The following is a 21,568-nucleotide window of genomic DNA, read 5'->3' as shown; positions in this document are numbered from 1 at the left end:
TTGCATTCTCTTTTATGATTTATTGTGCAGCACAATCCACTCGTAGCATATTACAGTTATCGTTTGCTGATTCTTTCTTGAATATAAGCCTGGGGAAAAAGTTATGGACGTTTTTCACGATGGATGCCTTTAGTGATGGATATCAAGTGAAGTATCGATCGTACAGTTTCAAGTTGAGGCTCGTTTTAAAGCTGATACTTTACACTTAAAAAATGCTCTAATTGTTTTTTGTTTATTCCATTCGTTTGGGGGATGTACAGGGTGTAAACAATGGAAGTCACCATATAGAAAATTCGGTACATTTAGTACATTCGGTACAGGCAGACCTGTCATCGAAAATGTCGATAAAATCACAGAAATAATCAAAGTAGATCGGCATGTTAGTAGTCAGAGCATCGGCCAGGAGCTAAAGATTAACCATCAGACAGTGTTAAGCCATTTGCGCAAAGCTGGATTCACAAAGAAGCTCGATGTTTGAGCGCCACACGAATTAACAACAAAAAACGTGATGGATCGAACTTTCATCTGCACAATTTTAGCCAAACGGAATGAAATCGACCCATTTCGTAAACGGATGGGTACTGGGGATGAGAAATGGGATACATACGAGGTGTGTTCAAAAAGTAATGATAATTTTGCATTTACGCGGGCTACATAAGTCCGATTTTCGATTTTTTTGTGGCGATAAGTTACTACACATATCAGTGATTTATGGTGAACAGTTCGGCCATTTTGAGTAATCGGTCAATTTTTGACAGCTGTTTAGGTTGGACAAGATTTGACTCATCTTCGATTTTTGTCTCTTCCAAAAAATGGATGGCAAAGAATCTTTATAAAATTTGGTGTGAAAAACGAAAATATTCGATTGGACGCAATCGATTTGTTAACTGTGGCTTATGGTGCAGCTTTTAAGACCAAAAGCATTGCTTATCGGTGTTTCAAATTTTTCTCAGTGGGCCGAGAAGATGTGAACGTCGTAAAGCCTACTTTGATCGATTGTGAACAGTTTCGCTTACAGTTTTCTTCGATTGCAGGGTCGTGTTGCATCATGAGTTGTTGCCAAATGATAGAACGGTCAATAAAAAATATTTCCTGCAAGTTATGCGAAATTCCCCCGAAGCAATCCGTCACAAATGTCCGGATTTGTGGGAAACCCAAAATTGGCTGTCGCGCCCCTGCTCACACGTCGTGGTTTCTGCGCGAATTTTTGACCAAAAAAAAAACTTAAATGATACCAAAGCCACTGTATTCTGTAGATCTGGCCTCCTGTGACATTTTCATGTTCCGGAAACCAAAAGGAGGCATGAAAGGACGACGCCACGATACGATTTAGGCGATAAAGACGGCATCGAAGATGAGTCCAATCTTGTCCAACCTAAACAGCTGTCAAAAATTGACCGATTACTCAAAATGGCCGAACTGTTCATCATAAATCACTGATATGTGTAGTAACTTATCGCCACAAAAAAATCGGACTTATGTAGCCCGCGAAAGGATCGAAAATCGGACTTATGTAGCCCGCGTAAATGCAAAATTATCATTACTTTTTGAACACCCCTCGTACGACAATACTGTGTGAAAATGATCGTGGTCTAAGCGTGGTGAAGCATCTTACCCGGTGGTTAAACTAGGACTTACGGCCAGTAAGGTTCTACTGGCTGGGTGGGACTTGAAGGGGATCGTTTATTATGAGTTGCTTCCGTGTGGTCAAACACTTAATTAAGATCCTACTGTCAATTACTACACCGTTTGAAGCTAGCAATTGACCAGAAACGACCAGAACCGGCCAACGGAAGAGGTGTAGTGTTCTATCAGGACAACGAAATGTTATGCACGTCTTTAGTGACTAGCCAGAATGTCCGGGACCTTGGTTGAGAAGTTTTAATGCATTCGCCGTATAGTGCGGACTTTTGCGCATTGCAAAATTTCCTGAGTGATGAAAAACTGAGATCAAAATGGATTGCTCGAGTTGTTCGCCAATAACGATTAAGCCTTCTAGAAGAGAGGCATTATGATAGTTTTAAAAAGGCAACAAATTTTCCAACAAAATGGTGCATATTTGGACCACTGGAAAGCTGTTAAATAAAGTTTTAAAGTTCACGCAAAAAATGTGCATGATTTTGTCCCCGGCCTTATATTTTAACTGGTTAGTAATCTTATTTAGTAAAAAATCAGTGGTTTCCTATTTGTTTCGAACCAGAACCACTAACGATATTGGCTTAGTCAGGTCACTCAACACTGGCCTTCTACTTGATTTATTTCATAAACGCAATATACATTGTTCTTCCGCATGCACTGCTTGGGACGAATGAAATAATTACAACAACGCCCTGAGTAGTTGTGCCTTCGCATAGACGACTGTCTGACGGTCGACATTGACTGATACGCATCCCTGGAACCCGGAGAAGAGGGTATCTAATTTAGCGCTCCGCAGTGCTCCAGCAGAAGCCAGACGACAGAAAAACGGTCACGGCGCACTCCCTGTCATCGAGCATCCTTGTGTGTGTGTGTGTGTGTGGCTGTGGGTGACGGTATGTGTGATGCGCTTTGTTTGAGTTTGTCGAGCGCTTCTTTTTGCTCTCCTTATTTGAAATAGGGATCTTGAAGGGATCGCTGCCTCGCTGTGTGTGGGGGTTCATTAATTTTCCTCCGACCCAATCGTTTGCAAAGGAACTGATTGCATACACCATCTCCCGGCAGTGCTTCCGTGCTTGTGCTCTCGTTAAACTCTTGCTCTGTCCCACACCCCCGTGTGTCCCGCGTCTGCCCGCGATTGTGTAGTGTCTTTTTGCAGCATAATCATCCCTTCGGTGGAAAATGTCTTTCCCTTGCTATCGACGCGGCGGCGATAAGCAAGTGAAAAATTGCCTACGAAACTGTCGACGACAATCCGATGTCAGTAGTCCGATTCAGCAGTCCGGTCTCGTTTTATTTCTGTTCTCTGATGGAAAACTGTTCCGTTATGTAACTGGGAATGGAGGGTATTGCGAAGCTGATCAAATCTAACATTGGGAAACATTCTTGGCACGTTTCGCAGAAATTATTCACTATTTTGCGTGTTGTGGGTCATCACGAAAAAAGACTCAATGAACTCAGACTCCCAGAATATTCGCTTTTTGGCCATATTTTGCATCTTTTTATTTTCCTTTTTTTGTTTTGGTAATTTGTGTCCCTGATTCGAACACAAAAAAACACAAAGTTTTATGTTCGCCGTTCGTTTTCGTCATTAAAATATCGTTCGGTCCTAAATCGTTATAAAAGTGCACCACAAGTGCTCTCTGGGTCGGGCTCGCAGCAGCTGCAGCGAACCCTCTGATGCCATCCGCATCCGCAGCATGCAATAGAAGGTTATGACCAAAGTTGGATAGCCTGGGGGCCGCGCTGGGAGGCTTCTGTGTTTTTCGTTTATGACCAAACATAAACTGGGCCGAGTTCAACCAGACGAGCGACGGCGGCGACGCGGAGTTACGTTACAGTTGCGTCAAGCGGCTTATTGGAAGTCGTTGCAACGGCTAAGCTGGGGACGGCGGGAAAGATACCGGGCATTGAATGTGCATGAGCTCGGTGTGAGTTTTCCCATGGCCACGAGCTCCTCCACCGTGCCACAGATTGGTGTGCATTGCAAGTCTGTCGAACATAAGCGCAACCGAACCTCCGGCGCTCAGTGATCCGCAGCTTAGTTAGTTGCTTCCCAAACCACCAGCCTCTCGTTTGTCTCTCTTTCGTACACGGACCCCTTTGCAAATGGATGTTACTGTGGCATCTAATGACATACAATTTTCCAACATTGTGCTATACATCCATCCTTTCAGTGAAGTACAAAGTATGACGCACGACCCTCAGTCTCGGCGATGTAAAGTAACGAGGCGTCCTGCCTTCGAGCACCGAGCCCCAGATGACAGGATAATATGGTTTTTTATTCAATCAATCCCCACCTACACGGGACGGGTGTATCTCTCTCTTCATCGAACGGTTCACCGGGAATCGGTCACACGGTAAACGAACTGGACTTCCGGCACCATTTCCGCCGATCAATTTCTATTAGGTTGCAATGAAGCTACCCCGCTTTTTTCCTTCTTTAAAGCTCCATCTGCCCACCGGCACACAGAGACACCCTTTTTCACAACCACAGAGAGACCTCTCGGGCGCATTACGTACGGATGCGACGATGGGCGGTGAAAATTGCATTTTCATATCCATTCGTCATATAATTCCAACGTGCGCCGCGCCCTCAATGCAACTCCTCGACTCGAACGCCCTGTGGTCTTGGCCGAAAACGTTGGCAAACTCGGAAAACCCCCCCCAACCAAGAGCTCCCAACGCCGCGCGATGGTGCAGGAAAATGGGAAATTTATTGCCATTCTGGCCTGGCCGTCGGTCGGTTTGGATTCCGAACCCGGCGAAAAAGGGAATACGTGCACGGGTCCGTGAGCCTTCCGGTTTCCTGTTTGTGTAAGTCGCCCGGAAGTGTAATTTTTTCCCCACCAACCAACCAACCGACCAGCTGCCTGCGACTTTCGTGTCCTTCTCGCCGCCGCACCCCAACGGTCGGCCACTTCACGATTCCCCGATATCCTTCCTGCGCGGCGCAGTCCTTTAATTGTGTGCTGCAAAAGTTCTCTCTCGGCCGGCCGCCGGTTGGGGGCATCGTGTTTGTGCCACTTTCTCTGGCTTTCTGTTTCCGGTACACCGTCGGTCGGGCTACTACAGTATGATTACCCACTCTTGGCTTCGGTTGCTCCCCCCCGGCCGGGACACATCGGTGCCTAGCGCCAAGCGGTGGTTTTTGCTTCGAACTTCTGTCACACTTTAGCGCCGATTGACAGTGGTGTGCGGCGGCGGAAACATATCCGGAGTTTCCGTAGGTATATCTCAGTTTCCGAACCAGACCGCCCCACCCCGCTCGTGGTCGGTCTGACAAGCATGCAAACGTGACATTCCTTGCGGTTGCCCTGACCTCCTCCTGAGAACGTCCGTCCGCTGACCGTCGATCGGCAATCGAACGGAAAACTGCACACCCCGGGTTCCTTCGAGACCAACAGACGTCCTTTTCCGGCTTCTTCCCCCCGATCCGGTCGGATGGTCGTCGAGCTAATTTATGGATGAGAGTGGCCCAGAGTGCACTCCTGCAATTGATGCAAATGTCGTAAACAGTTTTTCTCGCTTCCATCATAAGTGTTTTTTATCCGAAGTGCGCACATGCCCCATGGCGTAAGGTGCTGCGTGCCGTTTGCCCTGCGCTTGGTGCCGTAACTTAGACTTTGATCTCGAGATTACATCACCGCCGATTGATGAATTACAGTGTGTGTGTTTGTGTATGTGCCGGTTCAAGATCGGTTTCGGTTGGGTGGCTTTGTGGAACGACCTTCCCCCCCGTTCTAGGCAACATTTCCGGTGGGTGCTTCCATTCGAAAAGTAAACGAACAAAAACCACCGTCGTGACCCCTCGGGGGGGCGCGGTGGCTCGTGACGGTAAACATTTTTCATTCGGATTCTTCTTTCATTCCTCGCCTCGTTTTTTGTTTCGTTTTTTTTTGCAGCACGTCCCCTCAACGAGTACATATCGCACCACGAGAAGTTGAGCTACGATCACCAGCACCTGCATGCTAGTCACAGCCGGGCGAAACGATCGGTCACCAAAGATCATCATGTACATCTTAGCTTTAGGGCCCACGAACGAGATTTTAACATTAGACTTAAACGTGATCTCAGCACGATAAGCGATAAGTTAGAGGTGAGTTTTCCGGCCCGCCACTATCACCTTCCGCATCTGCATCTACTAATTATTTTCTCCCCTCCATTCCCGTTCGGCAGATACATTCGGACCAGGGACCGGTGAAGGTCGATTCGTCCCACATCTACCACGGTGAGCTGATCGGCGAGCCGGACAGTTACGTGTTTGGGTCGATCTTCGACGGTGTGTTCGAGGGTCAGATGATCAGCGGCGACAGCACCACCTACCATGTCGAGCGGGCGAAACACTACTTTCGGGAGTCGTCCCATCCCGATACGCACCCGTTGCACCACCTCGGTGACGACGAGCCACCGTTCCATTCGGTGATCTACAAGGACGAACACGTCGACGATCCGTACCGCCACCGGCGGAAAGGTGAGAAACAAGTGGAAGACCACCCCAGCAACAATCCGACTGTGTGTCTGGCGATGGCTTGTCGTCAGAGATGTGAGGTTGCAGCAGCGAACGAACGCAGCGAAGCATAAATCCTTCTTAAATTGTTCATCTCCCTCCGAGTTCCGAGGAAAATTCTCGTCGCGTGGCACATAAAGCTGCTTGCAAAATGGAGCTTTCATTATGCGCGAGGAAAATTATACATTGTTCCATCTCGGCAGGTACTCGGCAATGCCGACAAAAGCGCTCTCGGTGGCCCTTCACGTTAAGCGCCACGCTGCATTACATAAACGCCGCGGTGGTGTGCAACATATTTTGCCAACGAACGCGAATCGGGACGAATTTTCTGCACAGCACACGTTCACACAACACAGCTCATGGATTCGGTACGGTAATTCGGTAATTCAGTGGGCGTTCGGGCGCAGAGCTGCGTAAGAATTGATTAATACTATGTCGCACGTTAATGCGGTGGACAACAAGGTTTCTTTGCTCTCTTACTCGTAGCTACACATTTACCAAGCATCTTGTGACATCACTACTAGCGAACACATTAGTCTCACTTCGATCCGTGGGCAGAGAGTAAGAAAACCAAACCAAACGGATGATTTTCCAACGGGAAATTCGCTAGCGACACGCGTATCAGGGCAGCTGTGAGTGAAATGCTGTCCGATCGTCTGCGATCAGCAAGCCCGGCTAGCTCAGTCGGTAGAGCATGAGACTCTTAATCTCAGGGTCGTGGGTTCGAGCCCCACGTTGGGCGCGCAATCCTTTTTTCCCCTCAACTTCGATTTTTTGGTTGAAAAAGGTGGAATTGGTAGCTGATAAAAATTTATTAAAAGGGTGATAGGTGTCGCCAAACAATAACCGATTGCAATTGCGAATTGCAGAGATCGCGCCAAAGATTTTGCTCCGTCGTGGTGCTCCTTTCTCGAAAGTTATACCGCGAGGGTGACGGCAAAACTAAATGGGGCCAAAACGTACCCCAGACCGAAGTAAAGAGTGGCTGCCAGTGGTGTGATATCCAAATCTCTGTAATGGGTCCACCCTTGAAAGGGAAAGCGTGCCTGCGCCAGCACACCTACTTGAGCAACGGGCTCTCGTGATGACCGTCGTTGAAGTTGCTCGCAAAGAAATTAATCAGCTGACGCGCACTCTTTTAACGACCAAGAGACCCTCATTCGGCCGGTTGACTTCTGACTGATGTTCAACCCATAATTAACTACGGTGATTTCGCAAAACAACTCTCTCTCGCCACGCGCGAAGGTGAATCGCTCTAGAAGATGTGTGCTCGGGAATGTCGATAGCTACAGGGGGCGATGTGTGGTCATCGCCTTTAATGTGGCCCAAACACAGTTCAGCAGTCGTTTAGTGGCGAAACCTTAATTGCTAGAGATAGTATCGGTAACGATCCTTTTTCAGGAAAAAAATGGTCTCCGATACACTCATCCATCACCGGCGACGGCGATGACGGTGGTGAGGACGATGATGGAGGCGATACTTCTACGGAGAGGGGGTTCTATTGAAGGGACGAATATGGTCACACGCAAACCGCCTTTTTCCCTTACCGTCGGAAAAGTGTTATCATGTTTTGTTATCAGAACGACCTTGAACAAATAGCTTGTTGAGTTGTTTAGGAGTTGAATGAGTTCTAAATTAGGATGTTCTAGAGAAAAGTCCCCAGAACTAGATCAACGCATGCTTTCATATAATCGCTTCGTTCGCAAGCTTGGAGCTGGGTCGCTTGAATCTGGATTGGATTCGTGATTATGTCATCGCGTGAAGCAACATTCGTAAAATAAAAACACTAAACAGCAGAGCGAGGTTAGAGATGAATCTAACTAACGCAATCGAAGCTCTGAGGCGATGCGTCGTAACTGGGACGGGTTTTCGTCCACAGCACACAAGCGAAGGTGCAAAGGAAAACGGGAAACGGAAACGGAACGCGGGATCTTCAAACCCCGTGAGGCGCACGATGTGAGTTTTGCATAAAACCCCCTTTTCATTCCCTTTTCGGTCCGGCACCGGCACCTAGTACCACCGGAATGTGATATTCAAATTTATTCATGAATGTCATGAATGTGGGGGATATTGATTTTCGCGCTCTCCATAACGCTGCGCATGGCCGACGGCCGGCGCGACATAATACCCCGTTGGCTGGTGATGCTTTTTTGTCGCGAAGAGCAAATCGAAAAAAGCAGTTATCGTGCAGAAGCAGCGCCCGAGAACACCATCTAATCAAAATTGCATCCTGATTTGCATGCGAATCTAGGATCCGCCTATCGCGCGGCGCACGTGCAGGCGGCCCCGGTTATAGTTGTGAGAGGGGCCTGCGAGGTTGTCTGTAATCGCATCAGCGTTCATCTTTGATTTCAGCCCAATAATTCTCCCTGTTTGTCCCATGTTTGTTGTAGGTCACCCATCCGGTTGCGGTGTGCACGATGAGGTGTCCGCCTGGATGGACCGCATCCAGAATTCGGCTGTCGAGGAAGACGAAGTGGCGGCGCCCACGGCAGACCGTGGCGACGACGAAGAGCTGCCGCCAGCGATTGCTGCCAAAAAGGACAACGACAACAGTAATCAGCAACAGCAGCCGCCACATCAAAACCGCACCAATGCCGCCCCACGCAAGAATGGGAACCCGAAGGCTACGAAACGACGATCGGCATCGCCGGCGGAGGAAAGGGCAGCCCCGGCACGGGACAACCGGAACGTCATCGAAACTGGGTACGAGTTTAAGTTTCCGCACGAAAAATATTCGAAGGCGGCGAACTGGCGTGGGCCGGCCGATGCCGACAGCGACCCGGAGTGGCACTGGAAGTCGCACATTCGAGCGCGCCGGGCTGCGCGGGCCAAGGAGGACTACCGGAACACCTGCTCACTGTACATCCAGACCGATCCGCTGCTGTGGAGCCACATACGGGATAGCATCGTTAGCGTGAGTACTCGTTTTTCCGCGGATCAAACTCGTAATGCAAAGGTTAGGCTCCATGTTAGTCGTTGGTTAGGCTCCATGTGTTCAAATCACAAATCAATTGAGCTGAGTGTAGATCGTAAAATTCGTAATGTGTACGCCCTCAAACGCTCCTTGAACAGTTATTCGCTGATATTAAGCTGTAATCATTTCTAGTGGTCTGTTTTAATTTAAATATTGTCCACTTTGTGCCCGCATCCAACGCGACCCAAGTCCCACCAAGCCACACCTTTTCACTTCGGTGCCCCCGTGTGTCCCACATGTTGTTGGCCCACAGCACACAACATATGTGATGGTGGATGGTGTTCAGCAAACTCCGAGGATGGAAACCGGCCGAAGTCTTCGTCCCAGTGCTGCCACCAAAACCCCCCTTTTTGTGAACTTGTCACAACTTTTCTTCGCCACACTCGATGAACGTGTCACATCTCATTGTCGTTTGTGGACCACAAGCACCGAAAGCGAGGGACATTTTGCAACAGGCGAGAGTCAGGCGCTGTCGTGGTCGTGGCAGAACTAGCAGAAGAGAGACCGACCACCAGCGGTTAGGCTCTGGCCCTTTACGTCGCAGCGTCCACAACATGTGCACTACATCTGCGGTCTCGAGGTGTACGAGCTGAGCCTCGAGCGCCGCTCCTCTGCGGCTGTGTCCTCCTGCGACAAGGGCGGACACTGCTAATAAAACCGCAGCGCCCCTTTTGGAGGCTCCGGGAAAGATAGAAGCGAGATGGTGCCTCTCCCGTGTCCTTCCATACGGGCTGCTGTACGGTTTTCAAATGAAATGCCATCTACCGCCACCGATCCGATCCTGGATTAAAACTGTTGGCCAAGTTCACAACTCGATTTTTGCACTTTCTCTCTCACACACACACACACCACTCTTCAAGTGAAAGGGAGAGAAAACATATTTCATCGTGTGGTCGCACTATCAGCGCAACCTCGAATGAGAAACTGAGGCCCGTCCTGGACCACATTCGTCCGGATCCGGATGGCTGCAAAAGGGGGCCGGTGACGATAAATCACGTCACGCCGTTGACGCCGTGCTTCAACCGACGGTGGCCTCTGCTTGCCAATCGCCTAATTTGGAGACTAATTAGTCATGTTTTGAAAGGGCACGGGAAAAGGGTGACAGTAAGTTTCATTCGACGCTCTCTATGCAACATGCTTTCGCGGGTTCCGTTCCGGGGGATAGATAAGGAGCTAGCCAGCGGAAGAAGTTTACTAAATCGCGGGATCTTTCGGTACCTTTCGTTCCCGAACCTCTACAGCATCTGCACCGTGCACGGAAGGTCGAGCTGATTGAGAAGACACGTGAGGAAATCCTTTCGCTGATCATACACCACATCACTGCCGTTAACTACATCTACCGGAACACCAAGTTCGATGGACGAGTGGAGCATCGTAACATTCGCTTCGAGGTAAGAGAACTTATCCGTTCGCCCCGACAGTCGACAATCTCTGTGGCTCATCCGGTCTCCGGTCATCTCTCATTTTAGGTTCAACGGTTAAAGATTGATGACGACTCCTCTTGCCACGACAGCCTGGACGAAGCGAACCCACTGTGTCTGGAGAATATTGACGTATCCAATTTCCTTAATCTACATTCTCTGGGTAACCACGAAGCGTTCTGCTTAGCGTATGTTTTCACCTACCGGTAAGCGAACGAAGGCCAAGATACGCCAAGTGGTACGACGATACTAACCTGCTATTGCTTTCGCGCAGCGATTTCACTGGCGGCACTCTCGGACTAGCGTGGGTCGCTTCTGCTTCCGGTGCGTCCGGCGGCATCTGCGAGAAGTACAAGACGTACACCGAAACGATCGGCGGTATGTACCAGAGCACGAAGCGGTCACTCAACACGGGCATCATCACGTTCGTCAACTACAACACGCGCGTCCCACCGAAAGTGTCCCAGTTGACGCTTGCGCACGAAATTGGTCATAACTTTGGCTCGCCGGTAAGCAAGTCCCCATCCGCGGCGGCGCTACAAAAGTGTTTGGGTTTAAGAATACTGTCTTTCGGTTCTCTAACCAGCACGATTACCCAGCCGACTGTCGTCCGGGTGGCAACAATGGAAACTTCATCATGTTCGCCAGCGCCACCAGTGGTGTCCGGCTGAACAATGGCAAGTTTTCGCCCTGCTCGGTGCGCAACATCTCGAACGTGCTGGACGCGATCGATGAGAGCAAGAAGCGTAACTGCTTCCAGGCGTCGGAGGGTGCGTTCTGCGGCAACAAGATCGTGGAGATCGGCGAGGAGTGCGACTGTGGTTTCAACGAGGACGAGTGTATGGACAAGTGCTGCTATCCTCGCGAGATGACCGATGCGATGAAGATCGAAAACGCGACGGCCCAGAGCTGCGGACGGCGGACACGAACGCAGTGCAGTCCCTCGCAGGGCCCGTGCTGCGATAGCAACACCTGCCACTTTATACCGTCCGACGCGAGGGTCACGTGCAAGGAAGAGACCGAGTGCTCGTGGGGTTCAGCCTGTAACGGCACGACGCCAGAGTGCCCGGAACCGCGACCTCGCGATGATAAGACAAAGTGCAACAATGGTAGGTGCAACAACGGGAGAGATCTCCTAACCCGCCATGGATTCCGGTGGTGATCATGTTTCGTATCCCTTCCAGGCACTCAGCTGTGCATCAAAGGCGAGTGTTCCGGTTCGATCTGCTTGCTGTGGAACATGACGGAGTGTTTCCTGACGTCCAACATCATTCCGAACATCGACAAGCGGAAGCTGTGCGAACTCGCTTGCCAGAGTGGCAATGATACCAGCACGTGCAGGAGTACGAGCGAGTTCGCACGGGAGTACGGTCTTCCAGACGGTGGGTACAGCTTGCGACCCGGCTCACCCTGCGATAACTTCCAGGTAACCGCATACCGCATAAGGGAACTGCTGCTAAATCCACGATTATTATCATCCGTTTCGTTTCCACCTTTCCCAAGGGATACTGTGACGTGTTCCTAAAGTGCCGTGCCGTCGATGCCGAGGGGGCGTTGGTGCGGCTAAAGAACCTGCTGTTCAATAAGAAAACGCTCCAGACGGTGGCCGAATGGGCGACGGAACGCTGGTATTTGGTGTGTGGGTTCGGTATCGTGTTCATCATTCTGATGGGCGTCTTCATCAAGTGCTGCGCGGTCCACACGCCTAGCTCGAATCCGAAGAAAGCGGCCGCATACCGCATATCGGACACGTTACGCCGTCCGATGAACACCCTGCGAATGATGGTAATGGTCAACGCGACCAACGCGTATGATCCAATTTCTAATCATGTTTCTCGTGTGTCTGTGTAGCGTCGACATCATCACAACGGTGGCGGGCCTAGGAGTGTTCCTGTGCCCAGAGGTGAACGGTCAAGGAGTGCGGGAGCTACGGCTGGCGCAGGTGGTGCTGTCGGTGGTGGTGGAGGACGCAGTGGGGAACAACGCAATGGAGGAGGTCGAGGGGCAGGTGGAGGACGAACGCGTGGCGCCGATGGCGGCGGTCACGGAGAGATTCGTAATGGCGTCAGCGCCGGTGGCGGCGCCGGCGGTCATACTTCCTCGTCCTCCGGCAACAGTCGACCATCAAATAGCTCCCGCGTGCCAGCACATGGGTATGGCGAAGGCCGTGGCCAACAATACTACCCACCGAAAGGTGTGTTCTCTCTTCGATCCACAACACAAAACCGTTTTTCGTGTCAATCATTTGCTTCGTTCGAGCATTTTGTTGGCCTGTTAGTGGTGCCCGCCGCTTACTATGATATTGATTGTTTGCATGATGAAGCGCACGATTTTATAGTTTACGATATATTTTCTATTAATTTTTTTTATCTATTTTGCGTTTATTTTTATGTTTTCCCGATTCGATCTTTGTTTTTCGCTTTTTAGGCCATCACAGTAAGCATCATTCCCGTAAAGCAAATTCTGGTTCCCGTGAAACGGGCCGTGCAGCCAACAATTCGACGAGTGCCACCACAGTTGCGTACAAGAAGTAGATCGCGAGACGCTTGGGGAAAGGGAAAGATATGGTCCCGGGAAGAGACTAAACAGAAGCACTGTAAGCGCGTCGCGAGTACGAGCAAACGAAAAGTACAATCCCCCCAACTGGAAGCCAAATGTGGGCGCAGTGCGATTCTGCCACTGCCGGTTGCATATTCGATCCTTACAAGTATCCATTTTACGGTTTTGTACACTTCGTTGGCCAATTTGATATTCATTTATTTTCGATCCTGAGCCTGAGAAGTTGTCGTTTGTTACCCTTTGTCTGTTTCGAGCCCATCGTGTGTTCCGGCATTTTGTATACTAGACAAAAGTAAGCATAGTTTTTCGTTTCTTAGTTTGTGCTCTATTACTTTGCTTTGCTGTAACTGATTCCACTAACAAGTTTCCATTTGTTTTATTATTAACCTCGCCTAAAAAACTAAAACACAACTCTCCTACCATTTCCATGCATCATCATCCTCTCAGAGACAGAACATATCTTTCAGTGTCATAAATAGTATTTTAACTATAAATTCCAGTACATTTTGGAATCTACGTTATGAAATAATTCGAGGAGGCATCATTGTATCTACGGCCGTGCTCTTAAGCAGTATTAGCTTGGAGATTTTCACCAGGGGATGTAGCTCAGATGGTAGAGCGCTCGCTTAGCATGTGAGAGGTACGGGGATCGATACCCCGCATCTCCAACAAGCAAACTTTTTTTCTCAATACGTGATCTTCGTATTTTTTCAATACGTTTAAAGACAAAAACATTGTTAAAAATTTCTTTATTTTCTTGTAGTTTTTTTTCGTTTCAATTTTCACAAACTGTCATACTGTGTTTACAAGCCAAGTTTGAAACGGAAATGATTACCAGGAATCATTCATATTGCTTATCTTTAGCGGAAGCTATCATTGAATCATTCTACTAACTGCCGCTGCGTATTTGCCTTTTTAACGGATGAATTTAGTAATCCTTATCTGCTCTTTCTTCCGATAGCACCACCAATGCAGAATTATAGCCGCATGAGTAATGCGGAGCTGTACGCCGAAGCTTACCCCGACCGGGGGATTTACGAACCACCTAGGCGTCCTTATCCCAACAACAAGGTTTGACAAGATCGCTACCAAGCACAGGACGGATACCACCGCAACAGAGCCAACCGAAAGATGGTCACATCTGTGCAGCAGCGACCGTTCCTCCACTGTCTCAACTGCCCTTCATCGCCGCTAGTTCGCCATCGATTTCGTTAATGATTTCACGATCTCCTCCACTCTCGTTGCTGTTGCGCCTGACATCGCCATCATTCCCCTGACGGCCCATCATTCCGTTGCCGTTTCGCTTAAATGCTTCGCAACAGGAGTGCTAGATTTTTTTTTATTATTGTTTCTTTCAAACTTTATCTCAAAGCATCACTACTCAGATGAAGACCAAAAATAGGCCAAGAATAGTATGTTGATAGATTTCGGTACGAGCGGAATGTTGCTAGTTGATGAATCTTAGTAGATACGGCCCAGTCACAATGGATCTTGTTATCCACTGGTGAGTCATAAAAAATAACTCTTCCCACTGGCAGACAGACCGTGTTAGAGCAAACATCCAACAGGGAGATATTCATCACAACTACCCACATTGAGACAGAGAAACAATTTGGTCGATATTTTTCCTCATATGGTATAGTTTAAATTAATCGAATCTATTCGTTGTACGGGTGCTGCCCGAGGGCACGATTATAATGGAATTTGTCTGGTACCAGCAACCGTGCGTCTGAAATGAGAATGTATGAAAGGTGAGCGTGTGAAGTAAACGTTTAATTAATTTTGTTGAGAGGATACATTTTCACATTTTGAGTGGAGAGACAAGGATTCATTCCACTGCGACGTAGCAACTTTCGACATTCTATATGTTTGGCATTTATATATATACGTTTCGTGGTGAGAGTAGTCTACTAAATCATAAAATGAAACACTCTTGGTTGTCGAATTTTCTCTCTTTGCCGCCCGAATTAAGAACAAAAACGAAACACTTAAGTTAATTCCAAACAGTGGATTCAGAGTTGGTTGTGGACCATAGACGAATAAGAAATGCATCAACGGGAAGGAAATGTTATGCCTGAATGAACTGGAAAGCAAGGGGATTATTATTTAAAAGAGCAAAACAAAGGAACACAATCCAAATCGAATACATTATTCATCTCTGGGTCCAGCAATGTAAAACAAACATGAACAAAAAGTAATGCAAACTTACAATAAACGAAAACGGGAGATTGATTGTATAAAAGAAAAAGAAAATAATGATAGGAAAAGGGAATTATGGAACAGGCAACAAAGTTTAGGAACCCTTTGTCTCATAGTCTTAGCTCTTTGCAGCGATGATGCAGTAGATGCCGTTGGAAAGATAACCACGCGAACAGAGTATTTATAGTAGAACAAGATCGTAGCAAGTCCGGGGTCGTAGGAAGCGATGTTCGAAGCTGCGGGTAGCAAATTGTTGTGTGACTTGTTTCGAGTGTTCTGGAAAAAGAGGAATGAATTTTGAGAGTTAGCACATTTGTTTACTTTAAAGTATCCTTCTAGGACAGTTCGGACAGGCTTTGATTTCTGTTGATCCTAACTTAAATTATAAATTTTGAATTTATCGTTTTATCGCCACCTTTGTCCCAATCTCAGAAAAATCTACATTTAGTATTGCCTTTATTCTTCGTTCCTATTTTACAAAAGCGAGGATTAATAATGAAACCCATTTTGAAGCAGTGTTTACATATTAAGACGCAAACATTTAAGTAAGTTAAATTTTGTTTTTGTGAATTTGGAGAGAAATCAAAATGAAACAAGACTTTATCTGTTCTCTAGGTACCGGAAGATATATTCGACCATTACGAGTGAGGCATAACGTTAGGCGCAAACGATTGTTTTAAACAAAAAACGTCGATGTAAAACGATGCAAAACATTCACATTCAGTTGACTAATATTGAGTCATTACTTAGTTTCCTGCTTCTTCCCTAAGCCCCCCCCGCTCCAACACAAAACGGCCAACGTGGGTCGCTAAGAAAAATTAAGTTAGCAGAATATTAGTTAAGGAACCGCGGGCAAATCGTAGTGACAGGACAAAAACAATGTTACGGAAATTGAAGAATCGCTAGTGTGGAGAGGAATGGAAGTGGCGACATAGTAGAAACAAAATATTTAAAGCGGATACATGTGATATATATTTTTCTAAAAACAAATGAGAACAGGAACAAACCTAACAAGACGAGAAAAGAGAAATGAAATAAGACGACAGGATAGAAAAACTAAAAGTTCCCCATCAAATGCGCAATACAATAAAAATGAAGTCATCCAAAGTAAAATCAGAATAAAAAGCTCAATGAAATCAGTAAAACAAGCAAATGATCAAAAATAAAGAGCAACAAGAAAGTGAGAGAGGGTGAGTGCCCGAGAGAAGGACTGCAGAAAACGTGTAGTTAATACTCCCCACGAGTCCTTAACATTTAACAATCGAACGTTGAAACAGCACACATTCAAAACCTTTAGGCAATAAGTGGGTATGAAAAGGGCTCAAACTCAATATCATTGTTATTGATTTTTCCTCAAGTTATTACGCAATGGTGTCCTCTCAAGTGTCCAAGAGTGAATAATATGTTTTGCTCTTATTTTTTAACACCACAACTTAACTCCATCAAAAACAATGTGCGCACTGCCACTCCAATTGCAATGCCTGCCGTTGCCAGTTGATTCATGATCACTTTCTTCCTCGTAAGATACGCCCATCAACCATTAGCTTTAAAATTAAGTTATTCTAAATTTTGTCACTTTAACACACTTGATCCTGTTGCTGGGTTTTCCATGTTTTTTCCATGGATACATTCAAGAGTTTGGGGTTTATTTTTGGCACTCACTTACATACAAAAATATCATAGTTGTGAGTAAGTCTTTACAGCCACTTCGGCCGATGCTCTTCTAACGGAATGCTTTTGAGCGCATAAATTATTTTGTGGTCTTTTGCATCAATGAGAGATACAAGGTAATAATTTCCTCAGTAAATAGCGATATTTGGGTATTGGTGTGTTTATTAAAACATTGCAACAAGAATACTCGAGTGAGCGCGATGAGTAATAATAACACAAACGAAAAGGAAAAGGATCTATTTTGAAAGGCCAGACAACCGATCAGCTTATTCGGTGCAAAGCAATTGAATCAAAACACAAACACTGATTAAAATGAGTAACATACCAACGGTCTAGTGCAGCAATGCGAACAATAGGAAAGTACTGCCGAACTGGTGTGCGATTGACCCAACGATCGTTTTGATTTTATGTTTCCGCGACTTTTCAAGTTGATTGTTTCAGTGAATGAACAGCGGAAGTAGCGCTGCTGAAAAGTAATTAAAGATCGTCATGTTGTAGAAAGAAGCATTTCAGAAAGCATACTTCCACTAAACTTCCTAACACTGTACCAAGCTGGACAGGCAGGCGCATGGATGTAAATTGACTACCAATGTGGAACAACCTCGATATTGCACACCATTATTTGTGTGAAGCCACGAGAAGGACTCTTGAGGAAACTTGAAACAATAGCTGGTGAACTTATTCAATAACTTCAGGCGAACGAGATATGACAAAGACGTGAGGGGAGAAGAAAATAGTATGTTTCTATTAATGTAACTATTTGTAAATGTTTGTAAATAGTGTTCGAAGTAAAAAGAAAAGTGACAGAGCGGTAGAAGCAAAGGCAAGTGTGTAAACAGAAGTAAACTACAAGAGAATACGGCAGACAAGCAGGAGAGCATCCTGCAAGCGGAACGTTTAGGAAAAACAAATGTAAAAGGAATATTGAAGTGGAAGCCAGAATTGAATGATCGATGGGGTTCGATCGGCATGATCGATTTCATCGTCCAAGAATCTGATGGAAAAAGTGAGAAGTCTGAAAGAGTTTGCATTAGTGATACAATAAAGGAAACAAAATCCTACTGGAAAACATCTCAACCTATAAAAATAATGGCGTGAAGTTCTTTATTCAAGAAGATGATTCCGAAACCTCTCTGAAAGATGCTTGCAATGAGAAGATGATGCAAATAAAATGCAATGAATAATACATCGTAGCGCTCTAGCTACGCCAATTAAAAGCATCGTAATTAATCAAAGAAACATAAAATGGCAAGTGATTCCGTTACAGCGGAATCCATTCCGAATAGAAGGCAAACTTTCTAAAACCTGATGCAGTTGACTAATGTGCAGATGAGTTTTTGAAGCACGAATATGAAATCCTTCGTAATAAACAAGAAGAGACAAAAAAAATGAATACAGTTCGAGGCGCCTAGGAACCGTTTTGGCGTGGCTTTGTTGGAATCATAAATTTCAACAATGTAACGGTTTAAGCTAAACAAAGAAAAAGAAATTTCAAAGCGCCCAACGTGGGGCTCGAACCCACGACCCTGAGATTAAGAGTCTCATGCTCTACCGACTGAGCTAGCCGGGCTGTTGGTGATCCCGCGAAAAATATTGTATTAGAGTTCGGCGAGTAAACATAAGGTTGTCTGGCTACAATATTCTGTTAAAAAAAGGCGCGTGTCTTATGACATAAGTGTTTCAAGTATGACCAATACGGCTATTTGACACACATCGTATAACAGGGGATGTAGCTCAGATGGTAGAGCGCTCGCTTAGCATGTGAGAGGTACGGGGATCGATACCCCGCATCTCCAAGGGTATTTTTTGATTTTTTACTATACTGATTCAATTTACCATGTTTTTCCTCCCTTTAAACTTTATGTAATATTGTTTTGTTCCGTTAAAAGTGTCTTTTTCCACAGTTAAGCCCAAGTTATTTTCTACCAAGCTGCACTCTTGCGCGGTTTTGCTGTGAACAAGATCGCTTAGCACTTCAGTGTGTTGATGAATACGAGTATTCGTACATAATTTCTTCTTCTTAAAATCGATCGAAAGTGTATTGTTTGAGATATTTACGTGTGCAGTGACTGTATGAAAGAAACGTGTCGCTCAAAAAGAAAGGAACACAAACAATTAACTTCCAGAACAATGCAGTCTGTTCATGAACCTCGACATCCGGCCGAATTGTACTCAAATGAAATTAAACTAGAACGCTTGTTTGTGTCATCGGCAACTAGATGCCTTTATTCCATATATAATATAGAAGAAACGAGCGAAAGAACGGGAATAGCGAATACAGTGAAAGAAAAGAAAGGAAAAGGTTTTTTAGAAAACTTTCTTCAACTCAAGCTCGAAGACCAGCGTACTGTTGGGCGGAATGACTGGCGGGCTTCCCTTCGCTCCGTAGGCCAACTTTGGGGGAATGGTCAGCCGACGCTTGCCGCCCAACTTCATTCCGCTCACGCCAAGATCCCATCCTCTGATCACATCGCCGCGACCGAGGTTAAATTTGAAGCCGCTGCCCTGGCTGGTGCTATCGAACACCTTGTTGTTCGATTTCAGGCGGCCAACGTAGTAGAGAGCCACCTTCTTGCCTGGCTTCGCTTCCGGGCCCGAGCCAACCTTCAAATCCTCCACCACCAATCCGTCTTGCAGAGTACGGGCGGCGGATGGTTGTTGTTGCTGCTTCTTCGGAGCTTCCTTGGAATGTGTCGCCTTCGCGTTGCCGTTTTGCGGAGCGGCTTTGTTATCCGCGGACAACTTCTGCTGCTTCGCCTTGGGTTCTTCCACTTCATCCTCCTCGTCTTCGCTATTGTCCTCATCGCTATCGTCGCTATTGTCCTCGCTAATTTCTTCGTCGTCAACGTCCTCGCTATCTTCCGCGTCGCTCTCCTCTTCGTCGTCTTCGTCGTCTTCGTCTTCTCCGTTAAGGACACTCTCGTCCAGGGCCGACCCGTTAAAAGTGGCATCGTCTTCGTCGCTTTCGGAGGAAACTTCGCCGGAAGCGATCTTTTCCGCTACCTTCACCTGCGCCACCTTCTTGGCATTCCGTTCCTTAGCACCACTAACGACGAGTTCCTCCTGCTCCTCTTCCTCCTCTTCATCGGAAGCGTCTTCCATATCATCCATACCGTCGGGCTCGATGACATTTCCGGTTAGGTGTACCACACCCTTGCCCTTGATCGAAAAGCAGATCTCTTCGCCGATTTCAAAGTGTTTGTCCAGATGCACTTGCGGAATTTGTTTGTTCAGTGTGCAGAGCAGGTACGTTACGTTTTCGGTCCCAAGCAGAACCTGCACGTCGCCGGTCACGCCGTTCAGATCGAGCGCTGCGTTTGAGAGCTGGAAGTCTTTCTCCACCACTTTGGAGTACTTCTTCCCCTCCTTCATAATAAGTCCTACGGACGAGAACAGAATAATTCAGGCGATTAGCAACAAGTTGGACGGAAAGGAACAATTTATATCAAGATCCGGTGCGGAAGGAATCTTCCATGGCGAAACCACCGGTGCCTCATGTCAACCACATGTGGTGGCACAGTCGGCGACGCAATGGCGGATCGTACTTACCCCAAAACATTTTTGTACGTTTTTAATGATGTTTAAACGAAACCAGACAAGACCTTCGAACAATTTCACACAAAGTTCACGTTTCGGGGGTTACAACAAGCAATGGCACGCGGAACACGCTTTTCTTTCCGAACACGCTGTTTCACGATTCGACCGGTTGAGACGCTTGAAGCTAGTTTGACAGATTTTCCTACGTTCGCCGTTCTTTTGTAGTGTGTGTGTGTGTGTGTTTTGGCGCACAAACCCCAAACGTTTGAAACGACTGAAAAAGACTATGAATACCAAACGTTTGAAACGATTGAAAAAGACTATGACTCAAAAATACCGTTGAAAAAGGCTATGAGTTTTTAAATTGACAGCATCGCCTTCTGACATTTGGAAAGAATAATAAAAAAAATAAAAAATAATAATAATAATTAAATTCGCAGCCTCAGAACAAAATTCGCAGCTTCAGAACAAAAATCGCAGCCTCAGAACAAAAATCGCAGCCTCAGAACAAAATTCGCAGCCTCAGAACAAAAATCGCAGCCTCAGAAGAAAATTCGCAGAAATAATAATAATAATAATAAAAAAAGAAAAAAAAAAATTTTGTTTGTAAACAAATCGCAAAGCGGCAAACGCAAAACAAATCAGAACGCGGACAATTTTTCATTCTTTAAACTGTTTCAGTCGAAATGAGAAGGTCTTCGAAGCGTTCTAAAGTTTCATTTTCAGACGAGTAAGTTGACGGTGACCAAGAATAAACATTTTATTGGAGAACACGCAGAGAAACACGTCTGTGTATAACGTAGGGACAAGAAGATGAGATTATTTCGTGGGGAAATTATTCTACCTCACTCGAATCACGGATTACTATTCCAACACATTTATAATAGCACATTTCTTTCCAGAACCTCGCCTATTTGTCGAATGTGCCTGTCGGCTGATGGCGCTTTGCAGCCGATTACTGCCGATGAACGGGGCGCATATCTTTTGCAGCAAATATTCGCCTGTACGGAGGTTGAGGTAATATGTCCTTCTTTAATAGAATGTTCTCCTGCTTTTATA

General features: G+C 46.4%; 2 protein-coding genes and 4 non-coding genes across 6 annotated transcripts in view; 4 read left to right on the top strand and 2 right to left on the bottom strand.

Annotated features, from left to right (window-relative positions):
* Window positions 1–14,500, top strand: part of LOC128270614 (disintegrin and metalloproteinase domain-containing protein 10) — a 41,130-nt gene extending 26,630 nt beyond the window's left edge. The window contains exons 2-12 of the mRNA XM_053008024.1: window positions 5,541–5,734; window positions 5,815–6,109; window positions 8,539–9,062; window positions 10,364–10,513; window positions 10,592–10,749; window positions 10,818–11,052; window positions 11,130–11,652; window positions 11,728–11,969; window positions 12,047–12,328; window positions 12,395–12,737; window positions 14,064–14,500. Coding sequence (XP_052863984.1) covers window positions 5,541–5,734; window positions 5,815–6,109; window positions 8,539–9,062; window positions 10,364–10,513; window positions 10,592–10,749; window positions 10,818–11,052; window positions 11,130–11,652; window positions 11,728–11,969; window positions 12,047–12,328; window positions 12,395–12,737; window positions 14,064–14,179 — 3,062 coding nt within the window. The 3' untranslated portion in view covers window positions 14,180–14,500. The remainder of the gene's footprint in view (window positions 1–5,540; window positions 5,735–5,814; window positions 6,110–8,538; window positions 9,063–10,363; window positions 10,514–10,591; window positions 10,750–10,817; window positions 11,053–11,129; window positions 11,653–11,727; window positions 11,970–12,046; window positions 12,329–12,394; window positions 12,738–14,063) is intronic.
* Window positions 6,815–6,887, top strand: Trnak-cuu (transfer RNA lysine (anticodon CUU)). Its single transcript has one exon. It is a non-coding gene; the product is annotated as a tRNA-Lys (tRNA).
* Trnaa-agc (transfer RNA alanine (anticodon AGC)) lies at window positions 13,698–13,770 on the top strand. Its single transcript has one exon. It is a non-coding gene; the product is annotated as a tRNA-Ala (tRNA).
* A 3,969-nt stretch (window positions 14,501–18,469) lies between the features above and the next one.
* Trnak-cuu (transfer RNA lysine (anticodon CUU)) lies at window positions 18,470–18,542 on the bottom strand. Its single transcript has one exon. It is a non-coding gene; the product is annotated as a tRNA-Lys (tRNA).
* A 153-nt stretch (window positions 18,543–18,695) lies between these two features.
* On the top strand, window positions 18,696–18,768 carry Trnaa-agc (transfer RNA alanine (anticodon AGC)). The gene has a single exon. It is a non-coding gene; the product is annotated as a tRNA-Ala (tRNA).
* Window positions 18,769–19,180: 412 nt separating this feature from the next.
* LOC128272297 (46 kDa FK506-binding nuclear protein-like) lies at window positions 19,181–20,674 on the bottom strand. The gene is made up of 2 exons (XM_053010076.1): window positions 20,522–20,674; window positions 19,181–20,352 (listed from the first exon to the last, which is right to left on the bottom strand). Exons 1-2 carry the CDS (start codon window positions 20,529–20,531, stop codon window positions 19,280–19,282), a joined length of 1,083 nt encoding a protein of 360 aa, XP_052866036.1. The 5' UTR covers window positions 20,532–20,674; the 3' UTR covers window positions 19,181–19,279.
* Between the last annotated feature and the right edge of the window lie 894 nt (window positions 20,675–21,568).

Source organism: Anopheles cruzii, chromosome 3 (genome assembly GCF_943734635.1).
Source record: "Anopheles cruzii chromosome 3, idAnoCruzAS_RS32_06, whole genome shotgun sequence".
NCBI lineage: Eukaryota > Metazoa > Arthropoda > Insecta > Diptera > Culicidae > Anopheles > Anopheles cruzii.
The sequence above is the reverse complement of the archived record's forward strand: the minus strand, read 5'-3'. Positions and strand labels throughout refer to the sequence as shown.